We start from the raw sequence: 18,089 nt of genomic DNA on the forward strand, positions 1-18,089 counted from the left end.
AAACTAATTAATAGATATTGAGGTTAGAATAATATCTGTACAAAGTTTATATGATATGCATGCGGTAAACTTCATTTTACTTAAACGAACCAAGTCATCAATTTTTATTTAATCATGTAATACTATCTGATTGAAGAAATTAATAGATATTGTGCATATTATTAGCATGATAATAGCGTAAAATGCCTTGTTCAACAGAACAAAACTAAAAATGAACCCATTGGAACACTCATTGTGGCTTCGAGTACATTATATAAGAATTTCACATTTTTCTTGGCATCTGTGATTTGAACCAAAATCTCAAATCAGTCAATTAAAGTAATGACACAATAAAAATGCTTGAACTTATTAATCACCTTTTGGCATTTCCAAAAAGAGTACATATCAATACCTTTTAATTTGCAGTTCAAAAGTTGGATTCGGTTGGACTTGGTTCGGTTAAGTAAAATGAAGTTCACTGCATGCATATTATATAAACTTTGAAACTTTGGGTATTCATTGAAATATAAAATTGTCTAGGATTGTGATTATTCCCAAACACAGCTGCTTCTTTATTCTAAACAATAGTCTTGTAACGAAAAATTGCACGAAAACCGTGATTGCTGCAAAGACTGGCTCACTAAGAAACCTTTGCATCGAATAATAGCACGTGTTGCGAGCCCGCAACAAAAATGAAAACTCTCTGCCTTCCATGATAACATCCTCTCAAGTATTGTAGCCAAGTGTAATGTTCTCTCTCTCTCTCTCTCTCTCTCTCTCTCTCTCTCTCTCTCTCTCTCTCTCTCTCTCTCTCTCTCTCTCTCTCTCTCTCTCTCTCTCTCTCTCTCTCTCTCTCTCTCTCTCTCTCTCTCTCTCTCTCTCTCTCTTGACCACGATGTAAGATAAAGAGGTGGACCGACTGTCCTTCCCCCACCACCAAACTGCTGTGACGCTTATTGAAGCCCTTTGCTTCGCCTCTGCGCGGCGGCGCCACAGAAACAGTGGACTAGATGATACACACCTGCAGTCAGCGCTTGAACACGTGCGTTTGTGTGAGTGCGCTACTCACCGACGCGGTCCGCCATGCTTGTGTGCGTGAATACACTACAGTTTCTATCCCGCGTGTTGGCGCGCGGCAGAAATGTGTCTGAATTTTGAATGTTTATATTGACATCTTCCACTTTTCAACAATAAAAGATGAATATTATTAATATACTATCTAATGATATGTATATTTAACTACAACACCAATTAGTTTATTAAAATGATGTTACAGCGAACGTGAATAACCAAGAGGTTGACTGATGGATATCATGTAGATACAAATTGTATTAATATTATAATAAAACTACATTTTTTTACTACTGCATTATATTATTAATGCTATTGATACATAGATTTATTATTTACTTTAATTTTAGTTTCAAATATAATTTATAATTATACACGGGTACTTTTTTCGTGGCTGCTCCGTTTCCAACAGTTAGTTTGATGCTATCTAATCCAGTTTTGGTTTGGGCTTTAATGGGTTATGTATGTGAAGATATATAAAGCTATTCCTGAATTTTCATCCTAATTTAAACCACCCAGGGCTCAAATAAAAGCTCTTTTCTTCTGCTCTCGTTTTAAAAATTTAGATTAACATTTCAATTTTACGATCATCTAATATATATATATATATATATATATATGTGTGTGTGTGTGTGTGCGTGTGTGTATGTGTGTGGCTATCAATTATAGTTGTTTTTTGACCTTTTTAATTGCTATATATACATATAGCTAATCGTAAAATGAAAATTTTTATCTAAATTTAAAAAATGAATTTTGGATTACGATTTCAGACACTGGGTGGGTAAAGTTTAATCGTGGCTAAGTTTTCGTTGATTTTCACCGTATTGAGTTCCTTTGAAAAAAAATAATATGACCATTAATCATGAATTAATAAACAAAGGAACAGTCAATAATGCTATACATATTTTCTTTATGATTGTCTTAGATTTTATTAATTGAATGATTAAAATTTTTCTTAGTGATTCACGCAATTTACGTAATTAAAAATAACGAAAGATTCTTACTTGTTGCCCGAAAATCTATTTTAATTACATACATAAATTTAATGAAACGATAGAATTTCATCGCAAGCTTTCTGTATAGAATTTGCACTGGTCCTAACGAGAAAAAAAAGGTTACGATTAGACTCTGATCGCATGTGTAATCACGCATTGTCGCGTCAGGAATTCACGGCCGAGAACATGTAGAGTTCCGTCTTCAGAATGCTTGTTTTTTTCTCTAGACTGATGCTAGAACTTAGTTTTTAGTGATAATTACGGATTTTGCATTATTCTAATAGGAAGTGTCTTCGGATTGTTTGATCGACTTAGACACGCTTACAAAAGCATTGAACGATTGTCGTGATTTTACACAACATACCTTAGATGTACGAAATAAGACGCCACTCTCATACAAGGATCGCACGCAGAAAAGTGTGTCGTTGACCTTCGCAGAAAAGCAGGAAATGCGATTGAGAAATGGACTTGTCACCCTGATCTCGGAGCACCGCTCGTGTCTCGGCTTGTCGCTCGTGGACTGTGTAGTCTCTCGCGCGCTTCGCGTCGACCAACACGCTTTCCCCCTCCTTCATGTGAAGTCCTAGATCTCCTCAAAATTTGTACACATTGTGGCGCCATCCCACGTGGTTTTTCAACCTAATCTTCTACTCTAAATCAGGTAGAACAATATTTGAGAATCACAAAGTACCTGTTAGTTGAATTCAAAATAATTAAGAGATTAGAGAGAGAATATTTGACATTGTGAACCCTATGTAAAATTATTTTTCCCATGTATACATTGTACTTACATCTATACAACATAAGACGTTATGCCTGACGTGTGTGTTGAAAAGTATGGTATATTCAGTAGAAAAGAGGACTTCTACTTTCTTATATTTTTACCTTACTCTCGAGTAAATCCCTCGTTGCCCAATGTACTATAAACTGTCCTAGTTTATATTTGATACGGAACAAATAATTATTTTATATTTTCTATGCTTAATTCTTTTCTGATGTTGTTTTTTTTTGTTTTCAGGTGCTATATTTCTTGTTGGAGTAACTGGTATTTTCTTTTTTAGCGGATTTAGTAGTTCTCTAGCAACTTTAAGAAGAAAAAGTCCAAAATTATTTAGTAAAGGATTATATAAAAATGAACATTATAACGATACAGGAGCAGATTTAGCTTTGCGAGCACTTAAGTGGGGTTCATTTTATTCTGTAATAAGTTGCAGTGCTATATTTTATGGAATATGGAAATTGTCTGGAGCATCAAGTTTTAAGGAATTTCGATGTAAAATGAAAAATATACTACCTCAAATATCAAAAGATCCTTCTCTACATGAAACATAAATTAATCATGTACAAAATAAAAATTGATTATTTTAAATCTTATATACTATCTTTTCTACCTCTATTATTTTGTTTATAAGTAGTCAGTGTAGGTATTCTTATTATATGTAATTTTTTATGATAAAGTAGCATGAGCGCAGACAACTTTCCTTGCAGTACCGTGAGCACCCGATACTGCAAGAAAAGCCAGAGCCAAACAACCGCCAACGAAACGTTTCGTAAGCACACGTGACCGATCCTTCGGATTATCGTCGTGTGCACACGAGATAATCAGGAACCCGGAATAACCGCGAGTGTCGCCCTCCTGAGCACACGTAGACGTCACTCAAAGTCGCCTAATACCACACCGACAGCTCTCGACTCCTTTTACCGCTGTTCGCACACAGGGTTGAGAAAGTAAAAAAAAATCAAAAAATACATCCACTTGATTAAACAGCGAATGCATAAAATTATTCACAGGGCCGACGACTGGTACTGGCGCATCCTTCTCTAATGGCTTCGTCGGTGTTATATTCACATGTAGACTCAGCATTGTATGCGGTAAATCCCAATTACCGTCTGTGTTCACGGCAATTCAAAGAGCGATGAAACTCCGACTTCAACGAGTCACAAGAGTCAGTATGTAGAAAAGCCATATTTTTTCTAGCTGGTGTAGTGAGTAGGTATACCGTTCAAAAAGATAGTTCTAGTTGACAAAGATCCCTGCTGAAAAAAATCACGTGAGATTTTTCGACCAATTTCTCGTGATTTATAATAAAATTTAGGAATATTCTTAAAAATGTTTAAACAATATTTATAAATTAAGAAAATGCATAAATAACAATAAATAAAGACCTAATTAAAAAAGAAAAAATTGTCTCTGATCGAGATTTAAACCCAAAACTTTGGTGTGGAAATTGATTGCTCTACCATCTGAGCTATTTGGTTTCTTTGACGGTTAATGTATAATAGCTATTCACATATATTGAGATACAATTTTTTTTCGTGGTTACTAGTAAAAATTGATTCTCTTCAGTTATTGTTATTAAAATAATATTTAACTAGCGCGATTCACCTCACTCCTAACGTCGCTCGGTTAAAATATATATTGCAATAGTAATGAAATTCAAGTTTCGTTAAGATCTTTTTTCCTACTATTAATTCCTAATAGGAGTAGAAGTGTACAACTTTAAATAATAATGATTTGAAACACGAGATCACGCATTGATTTTTAATGGAAGGTAACATTTTTAAGCTGAAATAATTTTAAAAAATACGACAGTCAAAGAAATAAATTTTAAATTTTGAATTTAAAACAAAAATACTCTCAACTCTTGTTATTTTATATTTCCTAATATTTCAATTCAACTTTTTCGTTTTAGAAATTGTTTAATTTCATAATTTTAGTTTTTTAATTTTTGCCTTTTATGCTTTAATTATTACGAATTTTAATTGATTATCATGAAAATGCAGACGCTAAAATTCTAGTAATCAAATAGAAAAATATGATGTCTTATTATTATCCAGTAAGCAACGTGAAATTTTTATATTATGAAAAAAGTCATCCATGCTTAAAGTTATTTATCACTGGCGAGTTGACGCCAGTGATAAATACAGTAACATTGACGTGATTTTGTTATGTATTAAAATTTTAGAGTTTTATACGTCAATTTGTCACATTCGATGTGGCGTTTGTTCAAAAAAGAGGTAGAAAAACTTATGCTGCAAATCACTTAAAGCAACCCTGGTAGAAAATCACCCATTTAAAATGACCGTGAAGGCAAAAGCTGGTTAAGTAAAATGTGAAAAAACTGAACATTTTAAATTTCCTAAAAGTAGAGATATCTTAGGCATTTTTTATAGCTGAGAATTATATTTCATGAAAATATCAATAATCAATTAATTTTTCGGATGTAAAATACAAAATTATTAATATTTAGGCGTAAGCTGAATAATTTTAATAATTCAAACATATGGCGAAGCTCGTAGGGCTTGTGTGGAACAACGTCTGCGTGGCTCAGTCGGTTAAGGCGCACTGTGTGGGTTAAAGTCTTCGGTCAGACAGAATTTTTTCTAATGCAAAAAATTATTCTATACTTTCCTTTAAACTAAAAACTTGAATTCAAGCCTGCTAGATACCATTTTTCAATTCTAACCTCTAACTGTGATAAACACGTGTAACCCAGCTGTGTTACTCGACCAACTATAATGGGCAGTTTGTACTTAAGAACAAGGTAAGCAGATTTAATCCAAGAACTGCCCATTAAGTTAGAGAAAAAGCGTTACATTCTGCCTAAGAAATGGCAAAGGAAACTGCCTAGTTCTTGGATTCCATTCCAAGAACTGGCCATTAAATTGGTTACCGATTCTACCAGGGAATTAATTGGTGCAGAAATACCTGATAGAAATGAAAATGAAAAATTGATTATTTGCTATTGTACGACAATTTATGATACATTTATGATACTGTAGATGAACTTATTTTAAAAGGAATTGGAAATTATTCTAACTCTAAAAGTCAATTGAATGATAGCCATATAGTTGAATTCAACATTTCAAAATTTTACTCGATTTTTGATTCGCAATCTGCACTTAATTTTCAGAGGTTGTCTAATATTCAACCGATTGATACACATAAAGAATATACTCAAATATTTTTTTCTGGTTTAAGTACAAACGGACACTGGATTTGTTTGAGGTACAAAGGCAATGTAATACAATTTTGCTTCATCCTAGAGGAAGCTTTGTAATAGTAAAACTTTGAGTTTCGTCAAAACTTCTAGAAAATACTTTTTGGTGTGTTAGAGGTTCAAATCAAGTGTTTTTATAAAATGTCCATATAGATGTGTGTGTTTTTTTTTTATGTGGCGTAGGCAGAGTAAGCACAAGTGGCCCTTCGACACTGGATCCCCATAGGTACTATCGTTGAACAATACTTCAACTGGGGGTTCAGGATTAAACTCGTCTTCTTCATTCTGCATCGTCCTGCCGTCTTCTTCCTTCTGCATCGTCCAGCCGTCTGCTTCCTGACGCATCGTCCGGTCGTCTACTTCGAGGAGCATTGACCGGCCATCCTCTGGGCAAACTCAACCCCGACACCTTCGTTCCTCTGCATCGGGCAGGGGAGTGAGAGCTTAACTCTGTGACCTACGTTCCTTTGCATCAGTCCGAGGAGCGTTTTGTATCTATTACCTAGTGGCCTTCGTCTAGCAACAGTTTTACTTAGCTGTTTCGCCATGTCCTTCGCTTCTATTCTCTTCATCATTTCTATCCTTCTTGATAATAATCCTTACGTAGTTGTTTACTGCGCACCAGCCATCTTTCGACGCTAGCATAGCTGTCATCATTGACTCATAGGTCACCCTAGCCCTAAGGTAACGCTCGAGTTCCTCTCGTTCCATTTCGTATCGCGAACAGTTACAGAAGACATGTTCTGCATCTTCGTTTGCTTCCAAACATACTGGGCAATTTGGATTATCCTCTCTCTTGAAACGGTGTAGGTAGGCTCGAAAGCACTCATGTCCGCTCAAAAACTGCGTAAGTTAGTAATTCACTTACCCATGTCAGCAATACCGCCAGCAGCCTCCTTTTGAGTATTGTCACCACGCCGATTTTCTTTGTATATTCTTTCGTTCTGTTGCTAGAAGGTCAATAGCCGGCATACTTATATAACGCACACTGCATCTTCTGATACTGTTCGGTAGGCAGAAGCGACCCGCAATGCACTTCTCCTATGAACTGTTGACAGCTTTCGTGCATAGGACTTCACCAACATAGTGTCCGCTCATATTGGTGCTTATGCCGAGCCGTTGTGAGGGCATATGCACTGTAACAACCTTCTTGAATCTGTTCAACATAAATTAATTCGTTACCTGGCTTACAAGTCCGGCCGGCCCATGGCACCTATCGATCATGATTATTCACTCACGGCGTCTTTGTTGAATAGTCCTTCTGTGCACTAGGTGCATCGTTATCGTGATGGTCTGCTCACGTTTAAACTGCTGCGTGAATTCATGTTTTTTCCGTCGATCTCCGGCCTTTTCTCTGTCAGACACCTATCTTATAATTCGCCAAGTCATAGAGTTCTACATGAGCACCAGGCGCATACGATCTTTGGTTTCTTTTCGACCTTGTCTAGATTAAAACGCACATAGAATTCTCTCCCGCAACTTATCACTGGCATCAACCAATCATCACCAACATAGCGTCCGCCCATATTGGGGCACCGTATAACATAATTGATGTAGTTACACTGGCTAGGAGTAACCTTCGGCCTTCCGTTGGCCCACCTATATTTGGCATTAGTCGCGATAGTGCAGCACCGACTTTTGGCTCGCCCTCTCAAGATGCTGCCTAAACGTTGGTCTGGCGTCTATGGTGATTCCCAGGTATTTAATGGTCGGCTGAGAGTTTGTTTCGTGTCCGTCCACTGGCAGCGTTATTGTCTCTATTTTCTTTCTACTGGATATAAGTATAGCCTCCGTTTTATGGCTAGCAAGCTCAAGTACAGTCTGCTTTAGCCAATCGTGGATTATACTTACTGCCTCGTTAGCGATTTCTGTCACCTCTTCCTTTTGCTTTGCTACTACCACTACTGCAATGTCATCTGCAAACCCTACAACTGTTGCACCTTCGAGTAGCTCTAGCCTAAATACGCCATTGTACATGATGTTCCACAATAGAGGGCCGAGCACTGACCCTTGTGGGACCCCTCCGGTTACTTAATAGGTTTTCGTGCCGCTCTCTGTGTCATACAAAAGGGTTATGTCTTTCAGGTTGTCAGACATAATCCTTCTTATATATGCGGGTACTTCTTTTTTCCGTAGTGCCTCCTGTATCTCGCCCCAGCTGGCTGAGTTGAACGCATTTGTAACATCCAGTGTAATAATAGCACAGTACTTCTTGGATCCTCTTTTCCATCTTTTTCCTTCTGTTGCATTTCTAGCGGTGTCAACTACTAAGCTCATGGCATCAAAAGTGGAGCGTTTTTTCCTGAAACCGTATTGAACAAAAGCTAATGAGTTCAAATTATATATATATATATATATATATATATATATATATATATATATATATATATATATATATATATATATATATATATATATATATATTAAAATGGTGGAATGAGTGAGGGAAGTTTGGGTGAATAAATCAATGCAAAACACAATGAATTTCGCGGGAGAAAAAACTTGCCGCGGCGTAAAAACTCTCACGGAGTAGAGAGAAAAGCCGGGACAAGCCTATAGCTTTATTTTAGAAATAAGGAAATTATACAAGGAAAAGTGACTCTAGGATAGACTAAACAAAAAGAGAGAAACGCAATTACAATGTACGCTTATACAAAAAAAGAGAGACTCTACTATAGACAACAACAGAGAAAGAAACGCAAGTAGCTAGTTCTATCGGCGCGAGGTACCTTTCGCACGTTGGAGAGCTCTCCTACTTTATTCGCAGAACGAAACGTGGACGGCGCGACGTAAAGCCCTGGCCGCACTTTGGTGGGATGCACCTTCCTCGGTCGCAGGACGCCTCGACATCTCGAGGGAACCAATCCTGGACCACGGGCAGGCCTTTTCAGCCCTGCCGCGTAGGTAGCAATCGCCGGGTGGAGATCGACACGGCGAGGAAGCACACACGTGGCCGAAATCCCAACACTCGAAGAATTCACACAATCCGCACACCGCACGCAAAATGCACACACACCACGCAACGCACGGTGATACAATAAAGAGTGTCGATCGTCCTAAAAAGGACGATGATGACGACTCTATTCGCACGCAATTTACAAAGAGGCTTTTGCAATTGCAAGTACAAAGGCGCAAAATGTCAACTGATTACTCGAGAGGAGCTGTCAGAACTGAACTGCACGTGCTCCCGCGCGCCAGAGCCCGCGCAAACGGGAGAGGCCCACATCAGCGCGCGCATGCACTCGACCGCTCTCGCTGCAGCGCTCGCCGCGCTACGGCGCGAAATTCAAAATTCACCCTCCCGCTCTTACATAACCCGAACACGTATTGATATTTCGTAAGTCCGCCTGGTTTTTCAATGACTTGGTCCATTCTAACCCCGATTATGCGCTCTAATATATTACCCGGGGTGTCCAGCATGCAGAGTGGTCTGTATGAGGAAGCTTCTCCAGGTAGCTTGTCTTCTTTTGGTAGTAGTAGCACCAGGCGTTGCTTTTTCCAGTTCTTAGGAAACGTCCCTTCTTCAAGTCATGAGTTGTACAAGTCCACAAAGACATCGGGGCGTGCCTGTATAGCTTGTTTCAATACAATATTGAGTATGCCATCCAGGCCTGGAGCCTTGTTGTCCCCAATTCTTTTGCATGTAGCCAGTAATTCCTCTGTGGTGATTGCTGGAATGGTTTCGTCATTTGCCTCCGCTTCAGAAATAGCTGTTACTTCCAGTTGAAAGGGAAACAGTATGATCACAATACGATCCAGCAATTCCGGGCTTTTAGAAGGGGGGATATACCCTCCCTTTATCTTCTTCATTACCACTTCGTACGGTCGCCCCCAGGGGTCCAGCTCAACCTCGTCCTGTAACTCTTTCAGGCACCGGCGTTTATTCTCTCGGATTTTCTTCTTGAGTATCCGTTTAACATTATTCATTTCTTTATTTAGGGCGTCTACTATTTCTTTACCACGACCAGTCTTGTAGTATTTCTTTCTAGCCCGCTGTTCCCGTCTTCTGGTTCGATGACACTCTTTGCGGGCCGCGTCGATTTCTTTATCCCACTAGTATACTGGCGGTCGTCTATTGTTGGGAGTTCTTTTCGGCATTGTTGCGTCGCGGGCTCAGGTAATATTTCCCTAGAGCCAGCAGGAATGTCTCCTTATCATAATCCTTCGTTTTCCAGCCGACTCTTTTTGTCGTGACCCTCCCGTTGGATCTCTGTTTTGATATTCTTATCTCCATTATTATCGCTTGGTGGTCACTTTTTGTGTAATGATCGCTCACCACCCACGATCTAACTGAGCCAATCAGGTAGCTGCTGACAAACGTGAGATCTATGATGGACCCTACGTCTTCTCTTTGAAATGTGTAAGAATATCCCTGGTTAACTAAGACCAAGTCAAGGAAGGCTAATGCTTCCAATAGCGCTTGTCCTCTGTCGTTCGTCCTTTGGCTGTCCCACTCTACTGCCCAGGCGTTAAAATCGCCTGCTATCAGTACCGGTTTTCTTCCTACAGCATCCTGTACTATTCGGTCCAACAGTTGTCTGAATTGTTCTATTGACTTGTTGGGTGAAGCATAGCAGCTGTAAATGTGTACGTCTGCGACTTTAACACGTACGAATTCTTCATTGCGTCTTTTTTTCCTGGAAAGTGGCGTCTCCGCATGCCCATATCGCCGCTTTACCAGTACTGTCCATATCCCACGATGGTTTGTCCAGGTCTCTGTATTTTTCGCAGACGGTGGCTATGTCGATTCCTGTCTCACGGACATACTGGCTCAGTAGGTCCTGTGCAGTCGCGCAGTAATTCATATTCAACTGCACTATTTTCATTTTCTTCGTCTGTCAGTGGCTTCTACTGTAAACTGGGCATGCATAGCTACCAGCTGCGTGTTCACTCTTTCCCTCTGTGCCTCCAGAGTACACAGTTGGGTTGGTTCTTACACTTCTTTGCTTTGTGCCCATCTTTTCCACATTTAAAGCAAAGCTTACTGCTGTCTTCAGTTACTGTGCACTTTATACCGATATGTTCTAAACCTAGACATTTATAACACCTAAGCAGTTTGTTTTTGTGGTTAACCACCCGGATCCTACAGTTGACCCATCCTATTCTGATCTTCTGTAGCTTAGTGGTCTTCGCCGCTATCTGAGCTGGTACCCGTATCACTGCAATCTGCGTGTCACCATACGTCTTTTGCAGAGAGCTTATCGTAGAGACTTCTATGATGGTCTTCTCGCCAATTTCCTTCTGTAGTGCTTCTAGTACCTCCTCTTCTGAGGTAAGCATGTTCAGATCTCTTACTTCAATGGTTTCTTCTTCCTGGAGTGCTTTTCAGTGTTCAGATGATAAACCTCTGCGGCTTATAGGTGAGTTTGCCCCCTCCCCCCTCCCCCAAATCCATGGGGCCAGCGGGTCTTTCACCCGATCGGAATCGACAGCGCGACTGGGCACTGTTTCTTGACCCGCTTGGGGCAGTAATGTTATTAATTCACTATCCATGTTTGATTTATTTTCGGGGTTTCTTCCCCTAGCCTGTTTGGTCCACGGAGCATATTTTATTTCTGCTCTACCCTTCAGCCGGTTGAGGAGACCTTGACGCGCCGATGAGCTTTCCCCAATCCACCACCCAGGGGACGCGCCACATACGGGATATCGGCATCCCCGCGTGGTGTATGTGTGTGCGGATGTGTGTGTGATGATATGTATACCGTAATATTTCTGGAACTACTCCGTCAATATTAATAAAATTTGACACGCATATATATTTTTAGATTCTGAATTTTGGAAAAACACTTATTTTTTATTCTCTTAACTGTTGGAGTGGTGGATAAATAAAGACACTGTAAGGATAATAATAATTGTAAATATATTGTTGAAAGTAAGTGGGATAAGCCACGAGTCGGCAATAGTCTAACGGCGGAGTCTAACAGGCAACAGTCTGACTTCACGGAGCTTAGTATACAGTATGCGCTTAGAGTATTTACGCGAGGTATGCGCACTATGCTCGCGTTTGCTCGAACTTGTCTCGTTGCACGAAATCCTCGTCAACCAGTAGATGGGGCGACGAGTACCTTTTTTATGTATTACGACTGTATAAATTCACATATTACAACACGACTCCTGAATTTTAGAGTCATGATATTTTTACATTATAATTCGATACATTTGTGTTACATGAGTTCTGATTTCTCATACAATTCGTCATCGCATTTTAGATTAATTGAATTAAGAGCATTTCAAGTGAACTTGACTTTTACAACTGAACTTCGCGATTATTATTTTGAACTTGGATTTTACAGTTGAACTTGGAGATTATTATTTTGAACTTGGGATTTTGTATAAAAGCTTTAGATTAGTCTTAAACCTTTTCTATTGTTTAGGAACTTTGTTTTATCCAGACTCTTTGTGAAGATGTCTGCTAGATTATATTTTGAGTCAACTTTTACAATATCGATTTCGCCCATTTCGTAACTTTCGTTTATATAATGATATTGCACTTCGATGTGCTTTGAATTTGGAGTAAAATTTCCGAATTTAGCGATCGCGATTGCTCCAGAATTATCTTCGTATATAGTTGTAGGATCATATAAATCTATATCAAAAATTCAGTTAACAAGTTTCTTATAAACAATATTTCAGAGACGGCTTCGGATAGAGCAATGTACTCTGCAAATGTCGAACATTTTGTTACCGCACCTTGTCTGTGGGTTTTCCAAAAGATTATATTTCCAAATAATCTAATTACGTATCCGGTTGTGGATTTTCTATCTATATTGTCACCTGCGAAATCGGAATCTACTATACAATCTAGTATTTCGCTTTTTACTTTATCACAATATGTTAGTTTTAAGTCTTTAGTCTTGTACAAATATTTTAAGACTCGCATTGCATAATTTTAGTTTGATCCGCTGTACGATATATTCTTGTGCCTAAGCTTATATATAATAATTCGCCAATCAGATTTCTATACTTAATTGTTTCATCTATTTCGCTAGCTTCACCTAATTTTAAGTTTGTCTCCATTGGAGTATCATATTGTAACTATTGAATTTATATGCTTAAGCTTTAAGCAAAATAAATGCAATTTGGTTTGGCAGAAAAACAAGGATAGAATATTTATTAATTATAACTCAAGTGAATATAATTAGGGAAACTAGAGACGACAACCAAGTAAGCGCAGTTACTCTTGCAAGGGCTGTCGTTCGACTGACTATCCAGCGCATGTCGCAGAAGCTGTCAGATATTCCGAAATGTGGTAAGGATTATCCCTACCCCAGGCCCTTCGGACTTTAACAGCGTCGTCGTCGGGTCCGCCACCGCATCGGCGGCGGGGAGATAGGTTTATAGCCCTCCGTAGGATCCAAACCCTCGGCGCGCAATAAAAGAGAAAACAATAAATGTGCGGCCGGAAATTCGAAGTACATCATTTTTTAACACTCCCACTTACTTTTAATTTCCAATTACATTAGATAGGCTATAGGCATACCAAAACATAGGCATACTAAAACACCCCCTCTCCTCTCAAAGTGTTTTGGTACCCGATGGAAGAGTGGGAAGGACTCTCCCTCTCTGCCGCATACGAAAACACCCCCCACCGCCCTCTCCTCATGTTTTCGTACCCGAAGAAAGAGAGGGATGGTTCTCCCTCTCTCCAAATATGTTTGCAACGCCTATAGCGTCTTTAGTTTTTCCGATGTGGGGGTAAGAGTAGGATTTTCCTCCCTCTAATATATTTTAGCATTTCTCTCTATCCCTTCCCTGTCAAATCAGGCCCCGTAGACGTGACACCGCCCACAAATAAAAGCTATTGGCTACTAAATTTAAGCCAACCTTCACTGTTCCTTTCAAAAGGACCTCACAGAGAGAGAGAGAGAGAGAGAGAGAGAGAGAGAGAGAAAGAGAGAGAGAGAGAGAGAGAGTAGACTTTCTCACACGTAAGAGAAGGGAAAACTTTTGCGGTGAGGGATGAATGCGCGCAATAAATTTTGTTGTAGTAGCGAGCCTCACACGTTTTAGAAAAGTGTACACACAAGCCTTCCTGTTGCCAGCAAAAGAACCTCAGAGAGGGTAGACTTTCAGCGAAAACACTACATAAAATTTGTATTTGAAAAGTGTACACTAGCCGAAGGTTTGATTATGAGTCTACCTTTTCTCGCTGCAGGTACAAAAAGATGGGTCTTTCATAAAAGAAAGGTCTTTCAGAAATATACCACTAAGAGGGTCAAGCGCACTAAAATTTTTTGTAAAGCGTACACAAGCCGAAAATTTCTCGCAGCAGGTACAAAAAGATAAAAGAAGGGATTTTCCAGCGAAAATACTGCTGAGAGAGTTATATGCATGCAATAAATTTTCCCCATCACCAAGCCTCACGTTTTTCGGACAAGTGTGTGTATACTCGCAGTGCTGAAGTGACCAATGGAATGGAAAAGTATACGATCCATTGTGATTTTGAAAATTAGGGAGGAACAAATTTCGCCAATCAGAGGACTTTTTTTTGGAAAGTGGTGGAAAGAGGAAGATCTTTCCAGGAGAGTTGTAGAACGAGGGAGGTTCCAATTTTGGCTACAAATAGCCTAGTGCGAGCCGTAAACCGTCAGTTCAGTCATCGAGACCATAGTCAGTCACCGATTTTCATACAAACTGAAAAAGCTAAAAATGTCTTCTAAGAAGCCGAGTTCCATGCAATCTTCTCGAAGCCGAAGCCGAAGGGATCTGCAAGCCGCCCAGGAGCGCATAAGATGGCTGGTCACCAACGCATCAACGCTCCTGTCCATGCTCGACTTCGTCTCCTGGGCAATGGAGGTGGTAGAAAGACGTGAGTAATTTTTGAATGTTTTTAATAGCACAGAATTGACTTAAGTAGTCCTTTTTTTGCATCATGTTTTTTAAACTCGCTATCCTGTTTTCTAACTCGCTATGCTGTTTTCTAATTTATTTCTATTCCTTATATAACAGTGCCACCACTGCCAAATGATGCTTTGCGGCAATTGTATGACGGAAGGAGATCTTCAACGGACGAGGAATCACGTAGATCGCCGATGGTAGCTCAGCAGCCCCGACGATCCCCGGCGGCGGTAGAGCAGCCCCGTCGATCCCTAGTGGCGGCGGAGCAGCCCCGTCGACCCCCGGCGGTAGCTGAGGAGCCCCATCGATCCTCGCAGCGATCCTCGACGGCTTCCCAGCCCCGTCGGAACCGCTCTAGATCAAGCTCGAGCAGCTCCAGCAGTTCGAGCAGTTCGAGCGGAACGTCATCGAGCTGCATGTCATGCAGGAGTATCCATGATCTTGGGGCGATTCCCAAGAGAAAGTTGAATGGTAAAAATCAATAATTTTTTCTTAAAGTAATAAAATAACATTGATTTATTGCAAAAATAATAATATTAATTCTTTTTTTACAGAAGACAATGGAGGGAATGCCCAGAAAAAAAGGCAACTGGCGAGATGTCTCCTAAACGAGGAACATCAAGAATGAACTCTGGTAAGAAAAATGATTTTTAAATCTTAAATTAAGTTTATTTTAATAAATTTCTTTCAATTTCTTAATTTATATCTTTTTGCTTTAATTTTCAGAAGCTGCGAGATCTGAGCCAAGACGCGGCAAGTTGCAATTAAAGAGGAGAAGCAGCACTCAACAACAACCGCAACAACAACCGCAACAACAACCGCAACAACAACAGCAACAACAACAGCAGCAGCCGCCTAATCAACAGCAGCCGCCTAATCATCGTAATCTACCAAGGATTATAGACGATGAGGTATTGATAGATCGTGTGAAAATTGTAAAAAAAAAATAAAATGTAAAAAGTGATTAATTTTTGTAATTTAATGTAAAAATGTAATGTAATTTTTTACTATTTAATGATAATAAATAAATGTACAAAATGTAATTTTTTACTATTCAATGATAATAAATAAATAAATTAACAAAATTAAGTGAAAATAAAAACAAAGGTGAGTAGATTTATTGGAACGCCTTTCCCATATCATCGGTCCCTACGGAAACTATCACAACTCAGTTTTCCGACGAAGACTAGCACAACTTCAATTTTTGCTCTTATTTTTTTTAGTATAGTCATTTTTGTAGTAAAAAGGCAAAAAATTCAAGTTGTGCTAGTCTTCGTTGGAAATCTGAGTTGTACTACTTTTTCGTACCGACCGGCGATATAATCTTAAGAATTTTCATATATTTTTTATTAAATAAATAATTTGTTACTATTTAATGTTAATAAATAAACAAGAAATTGTGTGTAAATAAAATATGACTAGATTTATTTGAACGCCTTTCTCATGTAATCTTAAGAATTTTTCACATATTTTTTAAAAATCTTTTTTATTCAATAAAATTTTTTAGTACAAGTACATTTTATAAAATTATCGATTTCGTCTTGACCAAATTTTCCAGCGAAAAAATTTAGTAGCCATTCTCTTATTGAAAGGGCGTTATAGACGGCGCATGTAGGTTTTCTTCTGTTAGAAAGATGATGGTGGAAGCAAAAGTAATGTTCATTACTTTTGATGTTCTCGAGTGGTGGACATCCGAGATCTTCCACATTTGAAATTATACTGAAAAAGAAGATAAATTTAAGTATAAAAAATAGTATGAGAAAGTATGTGAATATAAATACTTACATATTTGACAAATAATTATTTAACCACTGTGCTTTCTGTTCTCCCTTAACATATAGCTTTTGTACACCTTGCGTGCAGATTTCTAAAACACGCTTAAGTCGATGGTATGGCATATCACCAGAATTCCATTCGATTCCATGGTAACTTCTTTCTAGTCAGTGCATCATACATTTTTCTTCTTTGGTTAGTTCTTCCCACGGCATTGGCGACTTGAAGAGGTAAGCAGTCGGTAAAGCAGTTTTTTTCAAGTTGAGAAAGCTGATTTCCTTAAATATAAAAGTATCCACAGCTATTCTTTGAAAATCTTGAATGTCGCAAATATAAACGTTTTCTTCTGGACATTGTAGTATGTTATTTTTAAACATCGTTTCGTATACACACTCTATAGTCATCTTGAAGAGTCAGTTCAGTAAGAAGTATGTATTGAAAATGCACACATCAATTCTCTCACCTTGGATATATAAGAAGAAACTCCGCCTTATACACTTTTCAATTGGATGCTAAAAAAAAGCACAGACCTGATTGGATGGACTTAAAAGACGACTTCTCATTGGACCAAAAAAAAAAAAAGGAAATTCATCCCTTTCCAAGAAAATTCATTCCTTTCCCAAGAAAATTCATTCCCTTCCCAAGAAAATTCATCCCTTCCCCTCGACATATCTTGCTCCTCCGCTTTTCTATTTGGAAGATGATGCTTTTCATTGGACCAAACGTAGAAAATCTATCCCTTCCCAGTCACTAAATTTGCCCCCTCTTCTTCCATGGTCTTGTCTATATAAAGGGAAAATTTTACTTTGAGGAGCAGTCCTTTTTGTATACGAGTCTGTGCATTTCTAGTTTGTGAGTGTTTAGTTTAAGTAAGAAGTAAATATGGCTTCAATTCAATTTTGCGAACGTCATGTCAATTTAGTGCGTGATACTTTATGGAATATACACGAAATGAGCAATCAGGATATTTATTATTGGCTAGAAATGTGCACTTCCACAATACGGGAATTGAATGAAAAAATTGAGAAATCTAACCTTGCAAGAGGAGAAAAGCAGAAATATCAAACTTGTATGACACATCTTTCATGTGTGCAAGTTCAACTCGAACAACATCTTCAGCAAGGAAGCGGTCTACAATCGGAAGAAACTGAAGCTAGAGTTGAGTGGCGAGATGTAGAATCGGCTTTTCAAAATCGAATTAGAACAAGTGTAGTTGTAAACATAAAGCATGTAGACATTCTAAGTTTTTTTAACGATGCGCAAAAGCTCTTCAAGGTTAAAGTAGCAGATTGCTTGAAGGAATATAACGCTGTAAAAATAAATTCTGACTTTATCGCAGAATTTTCTATGCAGAAAAATGGTGAGGAAACGACTGACATTAAATACTTTACAAGTGAAAGTGTTACAGCATTCATGTCAACGAATTTGGAAG

The 18,089-nt window shown here is 38.7% G+C and overlaps 2 protein-coding genes across 7 annotated transcripts in view; both read left to right on the forward strand.

The window, feature by feature from the left end:
- The window catches only part of LOC100119250 (transmembrane protein 242), a 71,277-nt gene extending 67,858 nt beyond the window's left edge, over positions 1-3,419 (forward strand). For all 5 annotated transcript variants that reach the window (XM_008212546.4, XM_031928884.2, XM_001601306.6 and 2 more), the window contains one exon: positions 3,064-3,419. In XM_008212546.4, coding sequence (XP_008210768.1) covers positions 3,064-3,377 — 314 coding nt within the window. In that variant the 3' untranslated portion in view covers positions 3,378-3,419. The remainder of the gene's footprint in view (positions 1-3,063) is intronic.
- Positions 3,420-12,975: 9,556 nt separating this feature from the next.
- On the forward strand, positions 12,976-16,194 carry LOC107981020 (vitellogenin-1-like). Of its 2 annotated transcripts, none has more exons than XM_031929180.1 (4): positions 12,976-14,855; positions 14,996-15,355; positions 15,439-15,518; positions 15,614-15,913. In XM_031929180.1, exons 1-3 carry the CDS (start codon positions 14,696-14,698, stop codon positions 15,510-15,512), a joined length of 594 nt encoding a protein of 197 aa, XP_031785040.1. In that variant the 5' UTR covers positions 12,976-14,695; the 3' UTR covers positions 15,513-15,518; positions 15,614-15,913. The 2 variants fall into 2 exon arrangements, with proteins under 2 accessions (XP_031785040.1, XP_016840361.1); XM_016984872.3 differs by having other exon boundaries at positions 12,981-14,855; positions 15,611-16,194.
- The last annotated feature ends 1,895 nt before the right edge of the window (positions 16,195-18,089 follow it).

The sequence above is a fragment of the Nasonia vitripennis genome, chromosome 4 (genome assembly GCF_009193385.2).
Source record: "Nasonia vitripennis strain AsymCx chromosome 4, Nvit_psr_1.1, whole genome shotgun sequence".
Lineage (NCBI taxonomy): Eukaryota > Metazoa > Arthropoda > Insecta > Hymenoptera > Pteromalidae > Nasonia > Nasonia vitripennis.